Source organism: Hipposideros armiger, unplaced genomic scaffold, assembly GCF_001890085.2.
Source record: "Hipposideros armiger isolate ML-2016 unplaced genomic scaffold, ASM189008v1 scaffold_123, whole genome shotgun sequence".
In the NCBI taxonomy this organism is placed as follows: domain Eukaryota; kingdom Metazoa; phylum Chordata; class Mammalia; order Chiroptera; family Hipposideridae; genus Hipposideros; species Hipposideros armiger.
The window spans coordinates 2,900,976-2,920,736 of record NW_017731473.1 but is presented as its reverse complement, the minus strand read 5'-3'; the positions used below and the strand labels follow the sequence as shown (position 1 = coordinate 2,920,736).

The following is a 19,761-nucleotide window of genomic DNA, read 5'->3' as shown; positions in this document are numbered from 1 at the left end:
CGAGACCCCGACCCCGGCCCCACGGGCGGACACTCGGCCCGGCAGCCGCAGGCCGAGCGCAGCCGCCTCCTCCGCGGATGCGCCTGGTGGCCAGACTCCAAGTGGGACCGGCGGACACGCAGGCTCGCGGTAAGTTCAGCGCTGAAGGCGGCCGGCCGGGCCGGGGACTCCCCGCCACACTCTTCCCTCACTGCACACATCCCTCTTTTGCAATCTCCCTGAACTTGGGCTGTGTGAATGACTCCGGGGGGCGGGGGTGGAGTCCTAGGGAGCTGTGCTCCTGGGGGACCGGCGGGGGCGGGGGGTGACCATTGCCTGCGGCAGGAGTCCAGCCGGGGTCTCCGAGCCTTTGGGGGTCCGTGGGTGACAGGTCGCTATTGCCTTGCCCCAAATCTTTACTTTTCTTGCTGGAGGCGGGGTGGGGTGTGGTGGAGACCACGGGGGCGTTTGGGATTTTGCTCACGTCCGAAGTCAGGCAGCGGCAGAATGGGGACGGGGGAAGCTCGGCGTCAGAGCGACGGAAGAGAGGAGCGCTGGACCCGAAGGGGGTCCTCCTGCAAGCTTTCCCCCCGCTCCCCCTCACCCCCCACCGCCGAACACCCTTTTAAAAAAGCCAACGGCCGCCCTGGGAGAGGCCCCGGCGCATGAATCATCCTCGCTTCCTGCCCCCGCCCGGCCCCGGGCTCCCGGTGCCGCGGATTTGAACTGGACGCCGACGAGAACCCGCAAAGAGGCATTTCTTTGCAGATGGGTTTGAATTAGCCAATCACAGCTCGCGGGGGCCCGCTCTGGGGGGGAATGGAGGCTCGGGTTGGGGGGCCGCCACCCGGGGGCCCCCAGCCAGGCCTGTGGGGGCGCGGCGACCCGGCCCGCTTCCAGCGGCGCGGCGGGAGAGGAAGTGTCAGTTTGTGAACCTGCCGCGGTCCGGGCCTCAGGCCCTGCGGGCGGGGACCTCGCAGCGCCCGGGAGCCAGGTGGCAGAGAGAAAGCAGGGATTCGGACCGTATACCCTGCCCCGTGCCTGTGCCTTGTGCCTTGGAGAAAAGAGAGGAATGGGGACGCGATTCGGATGGGGGAGGCCGCGCCGCGGTCCCGAGAGCCAAGACCCTAGCAGCGCCCTGCCTGCCCGCGAGTCCCTGACATGCACACACTTGTATTTAGCTTCATATGCTCACTGACAAACTGCTGTAGACCTCAAACACAGTCTCACAGGAGTGCACGCGTCCTCACACGGATAACACACGGGACTCTCCTCCTGTGTACAGGTAGACATCACACCTGGTGCCCAGCGCCATGGCAGAGGGAGGGAACCAGAGGAGCCGGTGCAGGGAACACAGGGAGGTAGTGGTTGGCTTAGTGGAGAGTGTGTGGGGGGGCATGGAGCCAGGTGAGCCCAGGAAAGGGAGTAGAGGACCTCGGGGAGGGCTTCAAATGCCATTCAAGTTTTCTGGGAGGAAGAAGAAGATGGGAACCTGTGGCTCTGTGGAAGAGCCTGCTGGGGAGGCAGAAAAGCAGGGCGTGGCCTGTTTAGCACTGGTCACTGGTGCTACCATTGCCCATGCCAGGTACCCAGCATAGGTGAGCACAGGCCTCAGGAAACAGTTATTGAATGAGTGAATGCCCCAGGCAAGGTGAGGCCCTAACTCAGACCAGGACAAGGGAATGCAAAAGACAGCAGGATGCCAGAAGTCACTGTGCTTGAAGTTGGCCCGCTGTGGCAAATCATAGAGAATCTAAGATGCTGGTGGTGGTGGTGGTGGAGGGGGGGGTGCTACGTTTCCCTCCCCTGGGGGGCCTGGAGACATGTGTCTGGACTGGCCAGGAAGAGGCTGGGGACTCCAGGAGTACCACTAGCAGGAAGAGTGAAAGCAGTGGGGGAGCAGTGCATTTTATAGGCTGGTGAGAGACTGGCTTAGAGAGGGTGGCAACTGCTTGGAGCAAATTTGCATCTGAGTAAAAGCATAAGTGAGTTTAAAGGTCCCAGCATTGGTTTCCATTAAATCATCCCTTAATTGAGAACAGAAAAGGGGATTAGAGAAGACGCAGATGGCCAAGTCTATACCAGTTCACAAGCCACCCAGGAGTTTTCCTTTCTGGGTGAGTTTTCTCTGCCAGCTCTCAGGGTAGGGGTGGAGAGTATAGACTTCTAGCTGCTCTCCTGGAGAAGGCCCTCCACTCAGACAGCACAGAGTATGTTAGCCTAATGGATAAAGCCTTAGGCTCCAAAGCCAGGGAGTGCGGCTCAGGCCACAGGGGAGGGAGACTTTTCTCTGTGGTTGGCTGAGAGATTTGTTCTCTGTGGAAGGCAGCATGGTGTGGGTGGGAAAGAGAGCAGGGCTTCGAATCAGCTCACCTGATGATGAACCATGGCTCTGCCTTGGACCCGCTAGCCGTTTCCCCTTGCCAAACGTCAGTTTCCCTACCTATAAAATGGGAATCATACTGTCTCCCTCACAGGGTTATCGTGAGGATCCAGTGGGAGAATAAAAGTGCCTGGCACATAGCACAGGTTACATATATGGTAGTTCCCGTCCTTCCCCCGCCCCTGAAGCAAGGAGTAAAAAGCCAGTTCTCTTTCTCTTCCAGTGTCAGTGGAAACCGATGGAGAATCGAGCTCTGGACCCAGGGACTCGGGACTCCTATGGTGCCACCAGCCACCTCCCCAACAAGGGGGCCCTGGCAAAAGCCAAGAACAATTTCAAAGACCTGATGTCCAAGCTGACAGAAGGCCAGTATGTGCTTTGCCGGTGGACAGATGGACTGTATTACCTCGGGAAGATCAAGAGGGTAAACCTTTCCTCCTTAGCCCCTGTTCCCAGGCTCAGCATCTCTCTGCTCATCCTCTATCCCAGGCCTCAGACTGGTGATGGAGGATGGGGGATTGCTGGAACATTCCCTTGTTGTCCCTCATGCTCAGAAGCAGAACGTGGAAGGAGCTTTTAGCAGGTTCCATCCTTAGAGCCAATATCACCCTACCAGTTCTTTAGAAAAATGCTCTGTGAGGCTACAAAACAAAAAAGAATCAGATTGGAGAGGACTATAGATGACCGTCTGGCTTGCTCTGTCCTCAGCATTCCCACCGCGTTGTTGTCCCCCAGTCCCTGACGATACAACTCTGGTGACGGAGTGCTCACTACCTCCAGGAGCTGCCATCCTCCTTCCCCTTCTGGCCAAGCTCTACTTTCTGGAGCACAAGGAGGGGGTCTGATTAATCCCTGTGCCCTGCGGGGACAAAAATAGGAGAGGAAGACCATGTTCCCCAGCTGTTCCCCAGCCGCTTTCTCACGTTGTTCCTCCTTCTTTGTGCCCGACCCAGGTCAGCAGTTCAAAGCAGAGCTGCCTTGTGACTTTTGAAGACAATTCCAAATACTGGGTCCTGTGGAAGGACATACAGCATGGTGAGTGGTCCTAAGGTTTAGGGCACCCCTGCCCCACCCTGGGTCCTCTCTCCTTCTCCACCTCCATATTTCCTTTTCTCCTTCTGTCTCTTTACACCTGGCATCTGACCTTTGTCCATGGACCCCCAACCCCACCTGAAAAGCCTATCATTTTATCAGTTGTGTGTTCACGTGGATAGGCGCTTATGATATCCATCCTCCCCTTGAGTACTCACACCTCGTGAGGGAGGCAGGCAGTTGGAGAGAGAGGCGTGGGAGGTGCTAGGAGAGCAGGGGTGGGTCCCAGGCCTGTCTCTGCCTCCTTGCTGTGCTTCGTCTCCTGCTGCACAAAGCCCTGGGTCACTCTGGGCTAAGAACAGGGAGAGGCCCAGGCCATCAGAATTGTCACCTCTAGATGTGAGCTTAGTATCCTCTATCCACATGTGAAAAAAGCTAGTGGAGGCAGCTCTGTCCATGGGGGAAAGACCAGGAAAGCAGAGATGGGCCCGGCCAGGTAAAGATGGACATGCCCAATGGAGCCAGATCAGCTTTCAGGGTCGAAAGGGAGCTGGGCTGGGTACCATCCCTGCCCTCGGAGGCTGACACTGTCTTACAGAGATGGCAAATTGCCGGCATTCTTGCCGCCATTTTCCCTTCCCGTGTACACAACAGACGTCACTATAATCAGTCACAGCACTCATATTTTCAACATGGAGCTCCCAGCAATCACTACTGGCCAATCAGAGTTGCCATGAGAGAAGAAACCTATTTGCCATTTGTGCTCTAATAGGAGAATAGATGTGGTGGGACGAGGGGAAAGGCAGGTGTGAAGGTCAGATATTCCTTGGACCAAGTTCTAGCTCTGCTACTTGCTAGCTGCGTATTCTTGGGCAAGTGACATAACCTCTCTGACCCTCGGTCTCTTCATCTAAAAAAAGGAGATGATGAAAGTACTGGCCTCACAGGGTGATTAAATGAGATAATCCACGTAAAATGCTTAGTCCAGTGCTATTGAGTCACAAAGGGGCAGTTTCTAAAGAATTTGTTACTGTTAGAGACAATTTCAAGGACCCTGCCAAGTCAAGGCCACAGAGCCCAGGCAGTTATTAGAGCTTCCACACTGCCTTCTTCTCCAAGATGTTGTGGCCAATGCAGACTGATTCTATTCCCAGCCCCTCTCACCTCGATTTATTATATAAAGATCCAGAAACATGAGGCTCTTCTCTCCTGGTTACCCTCTTATTGAAAGCGTAAGAAACCAGCAGAGGAGTAAAGACAGTTCACTTTAGCAGACCTTGAGTAGAAGGCTCACTGTGTACCAGGCACCACGGCACTGCTGCAGTGCTCACCTGGGGAATGGCTTGGCTCCCCAGCCAGGTAACTGCTCCTCACAGGCACGATGGCAGCCCCTCTGGCGCCTCTCAAGGTGACAGCTTGAGGCTGAGCACGTCATAGATTTTGATCCATCACTCCTTAAGCCACCGAGGGCTTACAGGCACCGCCTTCCTGGGGGCATATTCAGGAATAAGAGGCAAGAGAGCCTTTACTCAACAAACATGTCTTCAGCGCATGTTATGTGCCACACACACACTGTACACGTCCTGGGGACACATTGATGAACAGACCCCATTTCTGCTCTTGCAAAACTTTCAGTCTGCTAGGGGAAATAGGACAGAAACACAAGCCAACATGTATTTAGTTTTTCCACCCAAATCTTTCATACCTGAACACGTGTTTATTCTTCAACAATATAAAAAAAAATGCAGAGGAAAAAAAAAAAAAGATGGAACCTGTAGTTTTAAAGCAATTGAACAAACACAACATTTTTATTTGAGGCAGTTGGAAATGTGAATACTAACTGAATTTATTGATGATATTAAGAAATTTTTAATTTTTAGGTATAATAAAGTTACTGTAGTTGTGGTTTTTCTCTTTTTAAAAAAAAATAAAAAGAGAGAGAGTCCTAATCATTCAGAGATACATACTGAAATATTTATGGAAATGATTGGGTGTCTGAGACTTGATCCAAAATAATACAGGAGGGGGAAGTGGATGGGAGTGTTGTCAAAACAAGACTGGGCATGAGTTTATAATTGTTGATGAGAACATAGAGTTCCATTATAGCATTCTGTCTATTATTATTCCATAATAAAAATTTTAAAAATTATTTAACATAAAAAACTTTTTTAAAAAACCCCACAAAAAAAACAAAACAAAAAACCCCCCAAAAAACTGTTTAACAAATCAAGTTAAACTAGGCAGGAGAGGCAGCACGACATGGTCAAAAGAACAAAGGATTTGATGTCAAACAGCTATGGGTTCGAATCTCACCTCTCCTGCTTCCTAGCTGAGCAAGGGACTTAACCTCTCTGAGCCTCAATTCACTCATCTTTAGAAGGGGGTAATGACAGTAGACACCTCGGACCTCAGAGTGTTGGGGAGAGTCAGTGTGTTGCCATATGGGGCCCAGCGCTAGGCCCAGCATGCAGAGGCTCAGCACCTGGAAAGTGATTTTAAAACTCATCTAATTCCCGCCAGCCAGACCTGACCCAGAGGGCCCCTCTCTCTCTTTCAGCTGGTGTTCCAGGGGAGGAACCCAAGTGTAACATCTGTCTGGGGAAGACATCAGGGCCATTGAATGAGATCCTCATCTGTGGGAAGTGTGGCCTGGGTGAGTGTGATGAGCAGGACACAGAGGGCCCGATCCCCTGGCTGGCCCCTGGCAGGCACTTCCTCAGACTGTTGGGGCCTTAGCTGGCTTCCTGTTTCCCTTGGCGCTCCAGAGTGACAGGGGCCAGTCTCTGGGAGTGAGGGCCCAGAGAGATGACCCTTGGGGAGAGCTGGGGCTTCTGGAAAGTGAGACAAGTTATGCAGTTTGGAGCTCCCTTGGGTGGAGAGGATGGGTGGGAGAGATGGGGCACAGAGGCTGAAGCCAGGCCTTGGGGCGTCCCCCACTGGGGTCCAGGCTGTCGTTTACTCACCTGCTTGGACTCCAACTTGGCTGCCTTGGTGAGAATGGCCAGCCAGTCCCCTGGCAGCTGGCAGGCACACAGCTCCTAGGACTTGCTACAGCCCTCCCCAGCCCAGCCGCCTTTGGGCTGACTGGCCTTGGGCCACTGCGTCCTTGTGGGCACCCACCTCCCCTCCTCTGCCTAGGTTACCACCAGCAGTGCCACATCCCCATAGCAGGCAGTGCCGACCGGCCCCTGCTCACACCTTGGTTCTGCCGACGCTGCATCTTCGCGCTGGCTGTGCGGGTGAGCCCCCCCATGCTTCTAGTCCCTGCCTTTTCCCCCCCTCCAGTGCGAAGCCCAGTGACTCCCTGGGCTCAGGCCTGACTCCTGGTCACAGAGCCAGGGCTTTGGAGGCAGACAGCGCTGCTGCCACTTACCAGCTGTATGTCCTTGGCCAGGTCCCTTAGCCTCCCTGAGCCTCAGTTTCCTTAGCTGTAAAATGTATACCGATGTGGTGTCAGGAGTAGGAGGCCCCGAATAAATGGAGCCTTAACATGAAAAGAAACCATGTATGTGCCCACACTCATTGGTTATTGTCTTTATTGTGCTTATTACTATTAATGGAGATCCTTCTGGGATAGAGAGGATGGATTGGGATTGGTGAGAAAAAGCTCCTTGCATCTGACTACGTTGGAAAATCTGAGGATCACCCTAATGGGTATGTCCCTTGTGGCCCAACCGGGACCCCTCATCTCCCACAGAAAGGCGGTGCGCTGAAGAAGGGTGCCATCGCCAGGACGCTGCAGGCTGTGAAGATGGTGCTGTCCTACCAGCCGGAGGAGCTCGAGTGGGACTCGCCCCACCGCACCAACCAGCAGCAATGCTACTGCTACTGCGGCGGGCCCGGAGAGTAAGGAGGCAGGGTCAGGGTCAGGGCGGGCCCAACGGGGGCCACCCGAGAGTGTCAGGCCCCGGGGGCGGGGCCGCGGCCACAGAGCCCCAGGGGGCGTGGCTCGAGGGAAGAGCCTGAATATTAAGGATAAGACCCGAGGTCGGGGCTCAAGGTGGCGAGGCTAGCTCTCCCAAAGCGGGCCGTTGAAGGTGGAGGTGTTCTCCTGGGGCATTAGTGGAAAAGAAGGAAGTATTGAAGGTTAAGAGCCGGGCCCCAGTGTCCCAATTCTCCCAGCCCCTTACAGCTGTGCAGCCCCTGAGCCTCAGTTTTCGTAATAGTTTCCTGTTAATGCTAGTTGTGAGTAGAGCCTGAATCAGATAATTGACCTAAAGGGTTTCACAGTGCCTGGCACTGGGTGAGCACTTAAATGTGAGCTGTTACTGGGGGTGAACAGAAGTTAGACCAACCTTTCCATTGTCAGAGCTGGTGAGATATTCAGATCCTTCTCTCGGAGGTGTGCAGGCAGGGAGTGGGGGTCGTACATTGGGGATACTGCGGAGGGGATTCTTGTCCTGGCTGTAGGGCAGGAGTTTTCGCCTGACTCTTCCTTGTGGCCTGGGCCTCCATGTAGCCAGGGTAGTTGAGCCTGCTCCCTGGCCTGACTGCCGCCACAGAAGTAACAGGTGGGATCTCTGCCCTCAGGAAATTCAGCCTACACGACACCTTGAAGTCCTAATCTTAGCCCCGAGCTTTGTTGACAAGCACTGGGAGTCTGGAGGCTGTGCGTTCAGCCACCCTGGCTAATTTGGGCAAATCGCTCACTTGAATTCTTTCATCTCTCAAGTGAGATTAATAACCTCGGCCCCATCAACTTCCCTGGGTGTTGAAAGGCCTGTAGGATAACAGAGAGAAATGCTTACAGCATGAAGGCAGTGGCCCAGAGTGATTATTAAAAATCATCTCCTTGGGCTTCCCCCAAAGGTTGAATAGGCTTGAAGTGGTCCAAGGAGTCTGCATTTTAACCTGGACCCCAGGTGACTCTGATGCCAGTGGTCCATGGACCACTCCTGAAAGATGTGAACAAAGCATTGACTGCAATTAAGGAAACGCGTTTTGCTCTATGTTTATATTCAGTGAGTCGTCGTTGCATGGCCATGATAGGGTAAATACAGTACCAGGTGAGAAAAACCAGACGTAGTGCTGCCCATGTTGGTTACAGGAGCCGCTGTTCTCCTATGAGGTCTCCTGGGCAAACCCTTCCTTGTCAGTGGTGTTTGGGAAGCCATGTGGGGGACACAGTCCAGATATGGGGGCTACAGTGTGCTATGGTGGAAGATCACCAGCTTTAATGTGAGGGATGCCAGGATTTGAAGCACCCTCCACCACTTGCTTCCTGAGTAACCTTGAGCAAGCCATTTAACCTCTGACTCATCTGTAAAATGGGGATCGTGGCCCATCCTGAGATCAAATGAGAGAGCATATGCTCTGCTCCCAGAACCGTCCCTGGCACAGCCAAGTGCTCGGTAACTGAGTTCTCCTCCCTTACCCTAATGTTGGGAAAGGCTGCTGAGATTCACGCTTGGCTGGGAGCGTGGGCCTAGGTGACCTTGGCTCCTTTGTCTCTTCAGATGGTACCTGCGGATGCTGCAGTGCTACCAGTGCCGGCAGTGGTTCCACGAGGCCTGCACCCAGTGCCTCAATGAGCCCATGATGTTCGGAGACCGGTAAGTGCTCATCTGGTCTGGCTCTGCCTTGGGTGTGAGATGGGGGACAGGGGACAGCAGCAGGCGACTCCTTCAGACCGCCCGCCAGGTCCTTGTCAAGTGGGGGGTCTGTGAGAGGGTACACCTGTCTACGGGAAGTCTTCCCATGGAGGAACATTCCAGACCACATCCCCAGTTGCCAATGACTTGTGGGGGACCTTAGGCAAAGCCTGACCTCCCCTAAGCCCCCGTCTCTTTTAAGTATCTGGAGAAGCGGGGGGCGACACTGGCCCTGCCTCACCCCTGCCCAGGGTTGGTGTAGGAGCCACTGGGTAAATGAATGAGTTGATCCAGCTTCTAAGCAATGGGGCTCAAATGGGAGGCTTGTGTGTGTCAAACAAGATATTATGTGTTTCTTGATGTCTTATGTTGTTTGTGATTGTGTGTGTATGTGTGTGTGTGTGAGAGAGAGAGAGGGAGAGAGAGAGAGAGAGAGAGCAAGGGTGACCACTGCAGCCCAGGGTGGTTGGGCTCACTCTCTCTGAAAGCCACACTCCAGGGCAGTGACACTTGGGAAATGGGTTGAGGTGGTGGTTAGAAGGGGTGGGGGAGTATTTCTTGGTCCCTGTCTTGCCCTGTCCTTACCCCACTAGAGGCCACCAGCCCTAGGAATGAGAACAATGCTGACCATGGGAGGGCAGGTGGAGAGTGAGGGTGGGGTGTCAGAGCCCCTCCCACCACAGGCCCCCTCTCCACCCACCGCCAGGTTCTACCTATTCTTCTGCTCCGTGTGTAACCAGGGCCCAGAGTACATCGAGAGGCTGCCCCTGCGATGGTGAGAGGACAGGACGGGGCTTGGCCCACACCCACCCCAGCTCCCTCCCAGCTCTTCGCCTCCCCCCTCCCTCTAGGAACAATTCCATTTCCAACCGCCAGGCCCCAGCCTTGCCCTGCCCTTCAGCCCTGACCCAGGAGGCTCCAGCCTTGGCTGCTGCCTCACCCCGGCCCCATCTCCTTGCCCTCTTGCGCAGGGTGGATGTGGTTCACCTGGCCCTCTACAACCTGGGGGTGCAGAGCAAGAAGAAGTACTTCGACTTTGAGGAGATTTTGGCCTTTGTCAACCACCACTGGGAGCTCCTGCAGCTTGGCAAGGTACGCAGGACCGTGCGACGACGGCAGAGTGGCAGGAGTCCTTTCCACAGCGGGGTCACCATGGTCCAGAGAGGCTTGCCCGGGGCCACACAGTGCAGGGCTGGGATCTAGGTCTGCGCACTCACTCTCAGCTGCTAGCTGGGACAGAGACCCAGAGCCTTTGAACTGCTGCATCCCTGAGTCCACGCCTCTGAGCTCATGCCTTGTAAGGGGCTTCCTGACCCAGGTTTTGGCAGTAAGCAGGTTAGGGCCTCACAAATTCAGCTGCAGGGAGCTAGGGATGGAGTCTGACTGGAGCAGAGAGATGTTTGACCCACTCCAGACTACCTGGCCAGGATGCAAAGTGAAGTGAGCCTGCCCCCTCCTGGTCCTACTTTGAATAGCAAAAGTGGGCACCAGGGGACTGGGAGCCTGGGATCTATGGAGTGACGAACCCAACTTTCAGGATATCAGAGGTGGAGAATGACTTGCCAGTGGTCAGCACAGCTTTGGAGCTAAGCCGGAACTGGAGCCAGGGCCTTCCCAACCTCTTCCGTGGCGGAGCCATGCCCGCTTTCCCCCTGGACACTCTTAGAATCCTCTCCACCATGTCTAGAGTGAGGCTGACTGCCCCAAATCCTTCTTTGATATGACAGGGATTTAAAAAAAAAAAAGCAACTCTTACGCTTTGCAAAAGATTTTCATGTAATAGCACCTTCATTTACAGTGTTTGATAATTCATAAAAAAACATACTTATACAGCCAAAAAGATAAGTAGAGCTGGTATTTTTTTTAAATAACACTTTTTTCTAACTTATCAAAAAAATACATGTTCCTGGTAGAAAACTTTTAAAGCACTAAAAAATATAAGGAAGTATACTTAAAAAAACAAAGGCACCCATATTCCCACAATCACACAACCCAGAAACAACTATTAATGCACAGGTGCATTTCCTTCCATCCTCTCTTCTATGTGTATTTTTTCTTTTTATGTGCTTTAGATGATGTAGTATATACAATTTAAATCATCTTCTTTTCCAGTTTATATTATATCATAAATGCTTTTCCATATCATGAGTTTTCATAACCATTTTTAATGGCTGCATTGGTTTCGACTTGTTTCCTTCCTGTTGGTCATATAGTTTCTCTCCCACTTGTCCCATTGGCCCAGCCTGGCAACAGTGCTGCAGCGAACATTTCTGTACATAAAGCTCTGTCTGTGCTTCCTTTTCTGTCTGTATGGTAGATCCCATGGGTCATCACTGGGTCAAGGGCATGGACATTTTTAAAGCCCTCGCTACATTTAGCACAGGAGTTGCTCTCCCCAGTTACTGATGGGAACGGAGCTCAGAGAGGTGAAGAGGTCATGGAATAAGTCGCTGGTCCTCACATGGAGGACTCAGAAGCGTCGGGAGACTGGAGAGGGAGGGGGTGGGGCAGAGGCCTCCTCAGAGGCCATGTGCTTGGGTCTGACCATCCTGTTGGCCTGCTCCCCTCAGCTCACCAGCACCCCTGTGACGGACCGAGGACCGCATCTCCTCAACGCGCTGAACAGTTACAAAAGCAGGTGCGTGCGGGGAAGGGACTGCTGCGGGGCCCCAGCAGGTGGGATTTCAGTCTACAGGTTCTTCCTGCCTCGTAGCCTTTGCTCAAGCTGTGCTCCCTGTCTGGCTGTCCCTCCCCTTCTCTGACTATGTAAATCATACCCATCCTTCAAGATCCAGGGAGCACCCACCTCCTCTGTGACACCTCCCCTGAGCACGCCATCAGCATGACACATTTTGGTTCTGGGCCCAGCTCCATAGGGGCCTGCACCCCTGACCTCGGAGGGCCCCTCCTGCCCCAGCCACCTATGGTCTGGGCCAGGCACTGAGGGATCGACTCCTCACCTCTCAGGTGGCCCACATGGCCCGTGGCTTCCCACCCAGACTTTGAGTTCTTCTCAGAACACACAGCTGATAGGTCCCTCATTACTACTGCGGGGAATGCCCAGGCTGGTCGACAGCGTTCAAGGCCTCCTAGGAGCAGTCCCTGCCACGCCTTCTGCCACTGTCCCTTTGCTTCGTTTATTGTGGGTGTCAGTGGTTCTGAGCCCTTGGCTTTCCTGTTTGCTCACACTCTTCCCTTTGCCTGGGATGCAATTCAGTCCCTTTCATTTGTTTGTTCTGTCAACAACTTATTTATGGAACTGCTGCTCTGTGTCAGCCCTGTGTAGGTGTGATGACGCAGTGAGGAATAAGACGTGGCCCCTGCGTCTATGCAGCCTCTCCAGACACCTCTAGGCAGACGGACCCACTCTGTCTTCCACCTTCTCATGGTTTGGGGCCAGACATGGCCCTGCTCTCGAATCCATGCGGCCTCCTGTCCTCCCATGGACAGTCTCCCGAGGGTAGCCCAGCTGTGTCTGAGTCACCTCTGCAGCTTCCTGGCGGCTCAGCCAGTGTTGGGGGAATGGGGGCAGTGCCTGGAAGTGCCTTCAGTCTCCTTGGGGAGAGCAAAGAACAGAGTGGCGTCCCTTGGGAGCCGGAGGAGGCCTTCCTGTAGGAGGTGGCTTTGGGGCTGGTTGAGGCAGAGAAGAAAAGGGAGAGGAGCGGCGGGAACCACACACGTGCAGGGGAAGGACAGGGAGGAAGCACCAGCCATCTCCTCAGCCACCACCTGAGACTCCACAGGCTTTGAAGGAATCGGTGTCGCCTCAGGCCGCTCTGGATTTTATCTCTGGGTCCAGGGAGGCAGAGAGAGTAGTTTTAACGCTTGGACTCTGCTCCCCAGGAGGATGGACGGACAGACTCGCGAACTCTCTCCTCCCTCTGCCCACCCTGCAGGTTCCTCTGTGGCAAGGAGATCAAGAAGAAAAAATGCATCTTCCGCCTGCGCATCCGCGTCCCGCCCAACCCACCAGGACGGCTTCTGCCTGACAAGGGCCTGGTGCCCGCCGAAAACGGCGCCTCCGCTGAGCTGCGCAGGAGAGGAAAGAGCAAGCCTGGGTCAGTGCCCGGGGACCCAGGGACCAGGGCTGCAGCCCAGCTCAGCTCCTCAGCTCCAGCCTCAGCCCCAGCTGGCGGGTTACGCGGTGGGCCCAGCGAGTGTGCTAGCATCCAGGCAAGCGGGGAGGACCCACACCCAGGAGTCCCAGCTGGAGGCCCCCTGAGAGGCCCGTTAGTGGCTGAGCCGGGGCTTCGTCCTGCACCCCGACTCCTTCTCCCACAGCCCCGATTGCCTTGCTTGCTTGTGGGACCCAGTCTCGCTGAAGGAGGGCTTAGGCAGAGGTGAAGGGGAAGTCAGAGCATCAGGGGTCCCTAGCTGTCCTGGCTGAGCCGAGCCCCCTCAGCCTGGGCGTGGGAGGGCGGAGCGTCTGGATGATGTGCCTGGAGAGGCACTTCTCTCTTTTCCGCCCACCATGCCCCCGCCACACCTTCCTGCACCTGCACCCCAGAAGGCTCTCCTTTCTCCCGAGGTCTCCTTGTGAAGAAGCTGTCCCCACCCCAGCGGCTGTGACCCCAACCCTGCCCCTGCCCCTCCTCCCTCTGGGCCACCTCCTCAGCCTTCAGGCTCTGACCGGGCCACCCTCTCCTTTTTCTGTCTCCACAGTTTGTTGCCTCACGAATTCCAGCAGCAGAAAAGGCGAGTTTATAGAAGAAAAAGATCAAAGTTTTTGCTGGAAGATGCTATTCCCAGTGTTAGTTTCTTGTTTTCTTACTCTCCACTTTCACACGCAGGGTCAGCATGTATTAGGGATTCCTGTGCAGAAAACAAGTCCCCCAGGCCCAGGGGACTCACCCACCTCCCGTTCAGGAGGAGTCAGCTCCTACCACAGCTGAACAAGGAAAAGCCAGGCACTGCAAGGCCACCCCTTTATCTCCCCAAGTTCTCCCCAGAACCTGAAGGGGGGCAAGGGTAGGGAATATCCTTGTCCCCACTCTCCAGGTGGGGAAACTCAGGGCCATGGAGGGCCAGTGACTTTCCTGAGGTCACAGCTCTGGCAGTGGCAGAGCCCAGCCAAGAAGCAGGACTCCAGGGCCCCCTCCTCCAGCAGCCCTGCAGCCTCACTGAAGCCCTCCCTCTGGGCAGCAGTATTAGCAATGCCTCCCATCTCCCCAGCGCATGACAGTTTACAGCGCACTTTCACAACCGTCATTTCATTGTGGCTGCACTTCCTGACACCTCAAAGAGTGAAGCGTGGTAGCTGAGATGTAACTTGAGACCCAGACACGGGCAGGTCATACAGACAGCTAGAGACAGCCAGGACTAGAGCGGATACGACTTGGCCCCATGTCAGGATTGGGAGCAAGGAGGAAGTGACAGGTCTTACCCTCAGGAGGGCCCAGCCCGCAGAGGCCCTGGCAGCCTGTGTGGCCCTCAGCGGGGAGAAGAGCTGAGGCTCACTGACCACCCCCCACCCCCTTCCTCTGTGTCCACAGAGCGACTTTACCTCGGCCTGGAGCACCAACCACCACCTGGCCAGCATATTTGACTTCACATTGGATGAAATTCAGAGTTTAAAGAGGTAACAGTGAGAGACGCAGCAGAGAGGTCTGCTCTGAGGACCAGGATGGAACCAACTGGGGAGACCACCTCCATTCCCCCAGCAGTGAAGGCAGGCTCTGGACAGGGCAAAGCAGAAAGCCTTTCGAGGGAGTGGGGGCTCCCTCGGGGTCATTCTAGTTAACAGGGTCCATATTGCAGAAGGCTGCCTGAAGGGTCTCTACTTGGGAGCTTTCAGCATAGCACCCCCCTGCCGTGGTCTCCGGGGCTCCCCTGGACTCCTCCGCAGAGCAGCATTCCAGGCCTGCCTTGCCCAGGCCCTCCCCACCTTCCCATCCCTCTCCCCCTTCTCCCGGCCCACACCTTATACCAAAACTGCCGCGGGTATCCCACGATCACAGTCCTCCACGAAGCCCTCACTAACCCTTCCTTGGCTGCCTTGGACGCTTCCTGTGTATTCTGACAGCACCCTGTGCTTAGTATCTACCCAAGGAGAGGGCCTGCATATTCCGTCACCTCTGAAATTACTGGGCCATTCAGTGCTTTCCTGTAGGCGGGAGGGAGCCAGGGCCGCAGGCGGGCAGGACTGGGCTCCAGCCCCCGCTCACCAGTGGCCAGCTGTGTAACTAAACTCTTTAACCTCTGCGCCTCCTCACCTGTTTTTGCACGGTGGTTAGAAGACTCAAACAAGATGTTGTACGTGAAAGCACTTGGGGCCTGGAAAGTGTTGCACAAGTGTCTGGGATCATGCTCATTAATTGTCTTGACTTACTGCCACAAGGCGTGTATCGCCTCCAGGGGAGGGGGGTCGGGGACGGCTTTCTTGACTCCTGGAACTTTGACGTCTGGGAAGGTGGAACATGGACAGAGAGGAGGTGGTCCCTGCAGGTGGGGTGGCAGGGAGCTCAGCAGTGGGAAGACGGGCCTCTGCAGGGATGACGGATGCGTGTGGAGACGTCCCAAGGGGCGCTGAGGGCTGACGGCAGGCTCACCCTCTCCTCCCTCAGTGCCAGCTCAGGCCAGACCTTCTTCTCAGATGTGGACTCCACAGATGCCGCCAGCACGTCTGGCTCTGCCTCCACCAGCCTCTCCTACGACTCCAGGTAAGCTTCCTGGTGGTCCGGATCCAAGTTTGGATGCCCCCACGCCCCCACCCCCTCCCACTCCTGTGACTGACGTGGGGCTCATTCCGTCATGAGTCTTGGGCTGAGGGACCTGGCCTTCCGCAGTTGTGAGTCTGGGACCCTCTGGTCTAAGTCATGGGGTTCACACGGCACGGAGTATGGACATTCCTTCAGGTCGCTCCTCTCTGCCTGCTGCACAAGCTTGTGTGACACTTCTCGCTGGGCACTTCCAGTTCAGGGGTCGTGCAACCAGAAGTTCTTTCTTTCTGGGGCTCTTGGCCTCTGCGTGCCATGATATTGCATGTCTGTGCCTCTGCCTTCAGGGTCCCCAAAAGCCTAGTTCTTGGTTACCTGAATCTGGTGTCTGTCTTCAGGTCTCTAAGGAAGAGAGCCATCGTTTTGGAAGCCTGATGGAGGGGGACATGGCCTCCTGCAGGGTGTAGGGCCTGGGAGAGGGGACCAAAATCCCTGAGGCCTAGCTGAGGGTACAGCAGCATCGGGAGGGGGTGCTGCAAAGCACATACATGAGCTCTTCTGAACCCTGGGCTTCAGCTTGAGGCTCTTGCAAAAGTAGACTTGTGTTTTTTCCGTCTCCACAAACATCTCTGCCTGCCATTGCCTGTGTATTTTATTTTTTCCTGTTCCTTTGTTCTCACCAGCTGTTTGGCTTGAGTCCATGAGAATGTGTGCTTCTTATGTGCGTGTCCAGTTCTCTACCACCGTGTGCATGCATGTCTGTCTGTCTCCAGGCCAGACTTTGGGGTATGAGGGACTTCATTCCGTAGCCGCCATCCTACCCCAACTTGGCTCATGTAGCTACACGTGTCCAGATGGGACAAGGCAGTGTTCGCAGGGCCTCTGCATGGCCCGACTTCAGGGGGCACAGATGTTGCCGCCCCTGGACTTGGGCAGGGCAGAGATTCTAACCATAGAACGTGTGCTTTGGAGCTGGGACACATGCAGGTTGGAATCCCGGCTGTCACTCCCCAGCTGGTAGTTTCTTGTCAGGAGCCAGTTTGTCTCCTCCCAGGACTGTTGTGAGGAGCCCCTGAGATAAGCCATGCCCGGGGCCCGGCCCAGCGCCTGGTGCCCAGGGCAGGGCTCAGAGAGGAACTTGTGAGGACTTTTCCATTTCATTCCCACCTTCCACTTCCCTTCCTGATATAGACGGACAGTGGGCAGTCGAAAGAGGAAGCTGGCAGCCAAAGCGTACGTGCCACTGCAGGCAAAGCAGCGGGCAGCCGAGCTGGGCAGACGCTGCCCCTCGGACAGCAGTGCGGAGGGGGCTTGGGGCCCCGAGCGGCCAGACGAGGGCATCGACAGCCACACGTTTGAGAGCATCAGTGAAGATGACTCGTCCTTGTCCCACCTCAAGTCCTCCATCACTAACTACTTTGGCGCGGCTGGGCGGTTGGCCTGTGGGGAGAAGTACCAGGTGCTGGCTCGGAGGGTCACGCCCGAGGGCAAGGTTCAGTACCTGGTCGAGTGGGAAGGGACCACCCCTTACTGACTGCCCTCGGGATGCCAGGAGCCCTGGAAAGCAAAGGAGAGACAGCTGGTTCTCTTCAGGGTGGCCTGGGGGAGGGAAGTAAGACAGCTGCAAGTGCCTGGCAACAGGCCCTTCCTGCCTGCCTTCCGGGGGGTCAAGGTCTGTGCCTCTGTGCTGTGCCCATTCTGCCCTCCGGCATCCTCAGGCCCATGTCCCCTCTGCCTGTGTCTCTAAGGTCCCACTGGCTATTTCTCAGTGTCCCCACACACTCCACGCTTTCTCAAACTGCTCGTCTGTTCCTGGCTCGGGGCCCTTTTCCTGAGGCCTACATCTTTCTCTTTGTCCCCATTTTGCGTGCCTTACCTCTTTCACTCCTTTGGGATGTGTGTTGAGACGCCCACCACGTGCACGCTGCCCCTCCACTGGTTTTCCCTCACACCTGACTCATGGGGCAGCCAGTCCTCCCAGGGACAGTGTTACGAGAACAGGAACCTTGCAGAATGAGTGAAGATGGATGAGAGGAGCCCTCTGAGCTTCCTCTCCCGCTTCCCTGCCGCTCCCCCTGCCCCGGGAGAAGGTGGTGAGGGTAGGAGAGTGCCTGTGAAAGCTGGAGGCAGAGGCTCTGGGACTCAGGGTCTGAGGAGTGCAGAGGCTGGGTCCCTGCCTCAGAAGGTACCAGCACCAGAGCCCAATGACTAAGGCTGCGGCGTCAGCTGCTGAGGTCCCAGAAGTTTTCCTTTCCTTGGCCACATCCCCTCTTAGTTATCACGGAGCTGGGCCTGGCCTTGCTGGGATAGAGGTGCCCTTGAAAACCTGAAAGCAGTGGAGAAAAGGTTCCTGTGCCTCCCATCCCCAGACCACCACACACGCAGGGAACAACATTCCCTCACACAAAAGCTTCTCTCCACATGTGCTGTCACCCTCCAGGCACAGACATTTGGCGCCGGCCTCCAGGTGCGCGCTGCGCACAGTCACAGCTCCCCTCCAGTGCCCCCTGGCGCCCGCTCCTGGCCCTCTTCCGGGGACCGTGTGCTGCAACTGAATGTGAAAGTCCAGCTCCTGCCCCCTTCTCTCAGCCCGCGAACCAGCTTTGACCTCACAGGGAAGCACAGGGGACTTACCTCCTGATCCTCTTCCTTATCCCCTGCCCCCACCCTGAAACTGACAATCACTTTTGGGGACAGGTCAGGAATTTTAAAGGACCTGTGTCCTTCAGTCCCCTTAAAGGGAAGCCTTTGTCGGTGGGAGTATACACAGAATTCTAAGAACCAACATTAAAACTCATACCCATCTGGAGGGAAGTCAGAAAACGGGAGGGGACAGGAAGCCCTCATTTTTGCTGCTTCCAGAGATAACAGAAACTTACTCACTTGATTGGAAAAAGGAAAGAAGTGCCTTGACTAGGGGGAGGGGTTTGCACCAGGTGGGGACCAGCCCTGCCAACTGCTGCTGGGGCCTCGCACTTGGCAGTTGCAAGGTGAAGGTGGGCGAACAGGGAGGGGACGGCAGTGGGCCAGCAGGCCCGAGGAGCTGGTTTTCCCATTACTAGGCTGACCCCCGCCCCACCTGGGAGCCCTCGGGGTTCCTGTGACAGTTCAGATGCCCCTTGCCTTAAGCCTCAGCTCCTATAGTGCCTTTCAAATGGGACCTCACTTCCTGCACACAGCGCTCTCCGTTCTCTGCTTCCCGGCACGGCTCACACGGGCAGTCTGTCTCTCCTTCTCAGCTCCACAGCTGCTGCCACTGAAGCTCCGCTGGGGCCAGGTGGAAGGGGAGCTGAGAAGGCAGCCCCCAGCCCAGCAGGGGCCAGGGACCTGGGGTCCAGCCTGTGGCTTCCAGCCTGGCTTCCGAGAGCACAGCAACCTCCTGGGCCTGCTTTCCGGGCCCCTGACAAAGCCCAGGGTGAGCAAGGACTGGCACAGTGCACCTGCACCTTCTCCACTTGGGCTCCAGGGAGGCCCTGGGCTGGAAGAGGGGGAAGGAGGTTGGGGTGTCTTCCCATTTGGGAAGTCAGCATAAGGCCTAGCAAGGTCACCCTGACTAGGCACCCCAACATTCCATTCATACCAGATAATACCTGCATCACTGCCAACCGACCTTGTAATAATCCTGTGCACCTTCAAGAAGATTTATGGTTTGAATTGCTGCTTAATAACATTTGTTATATTAAAGTTATAATTAATGTGTCTGGTTTACAATTTAAAAGCTCCGTCTGAATGAAGAGTTGCCTATCTTCCCCCTAGTGAACCATAAGCAGTGGGGTAGGAGGAGGAATCACTTGGCTCTGGTTTCTGGTCTTGGTTCCCTGGGGATTGAGGAGGAATGGTGGGTCCCCATCCTCTCTGGCACCCTGCCACTGCCCACCAATACTCTCACCCTTCCTTACCACCAAGAGGATGTGGAGCCTTTTTTCTACTGTGAGTACCTGACCCATTGGGGCAAAAAATACTAGCTGAGGGCCACAGAGGAGTGAGAGATGGGAAATGAACTGAGGAATTGGCCCTGGTAAGGTGCGTCAGCACAGGTGCACAGCCCTGGGACTCGCTCTGCGCATCGGAACCTGCACCGCTCGGGTCCAAGTCTCGATTCCGTGTCCTTACCCTTCCT

General features: G+C 55.5%; 1 protein-coding gene across 5 annotated transcripts; it reads left to right on the top strand.

Moving 5' to 3' along the window:
* Nucleotides 1-19,341, top strand: PHF19 (PHD finger protein 19). Of its 5 annotated transcripts, none has more exons than XM_019648234.1 (15): nt 7-129; nt 2,586-2,786; nt 3,316-3,397; nt 5,952-6,047; nt 6,533-6,633; nt 7,092-7,240; nt 8,851-8,946; nt 9,692-9,760; nt 9,957-10,077; nt 11,556-11,623; nt 12,882-13,043; nt 13,648-13,735; nt 14,478-14,563; nt 15,549-15,644; nt 16,833-19,341. In XM_019648234.1, the coding sequence occupies exons 2-15, from the start codon at nt 2,601-2,603 to the stop codon at nt 17,173-17,175; spliced, it is 1,743 nt and encodes a 580-aa protein (XP_019503779.1). In that variant the 5' UTR covers nt 7-129; nt 2,586-2,600; the 3' UTR covers nt 17,176-19,341. The 5 variants fall into 5 exon arrangements, with proteins under 5 accessions (XP_019503781.1, XP_019503779.1, XP_019503780.1 ...); XM_019648235.1 differs by lacking the exon at nt 7-129 and adding an exon at nt 531-1,264; XM_019648233.1 differs by lacking the exon at nt 7-129 and adding an exon at nt 1,905-2,096.
* Nucleotides 19,342-19,761: the final 420 nt, after the last annotated feature.

Excerpts from the sequence above, each read along its gene's own strand:
- PHF19 (XM_019648233.1), top strand. The coding sequence starts at position 2,046 with ATGGCCAAGTCTATACCAGTTCACAAGCCACCCAGGAGTTTTCCTTTC. Across the intron at positions 6,634-7,091 it reads TCTTCGCGCTGGCTGTGCGG|AAAGGCGGTGCGCTGAAGAA; the intron begins GTGAGCCCCCCC and ends CATCTCCCACAG. Across the intron at positions 10,078-11,555 it reads AGCTCCTGCAGCTTGGCAAG|CTCACCAGCACCCCTGTGAC; the intron begins GTACGCAGGACC and ends TGCTCCCCTCAG.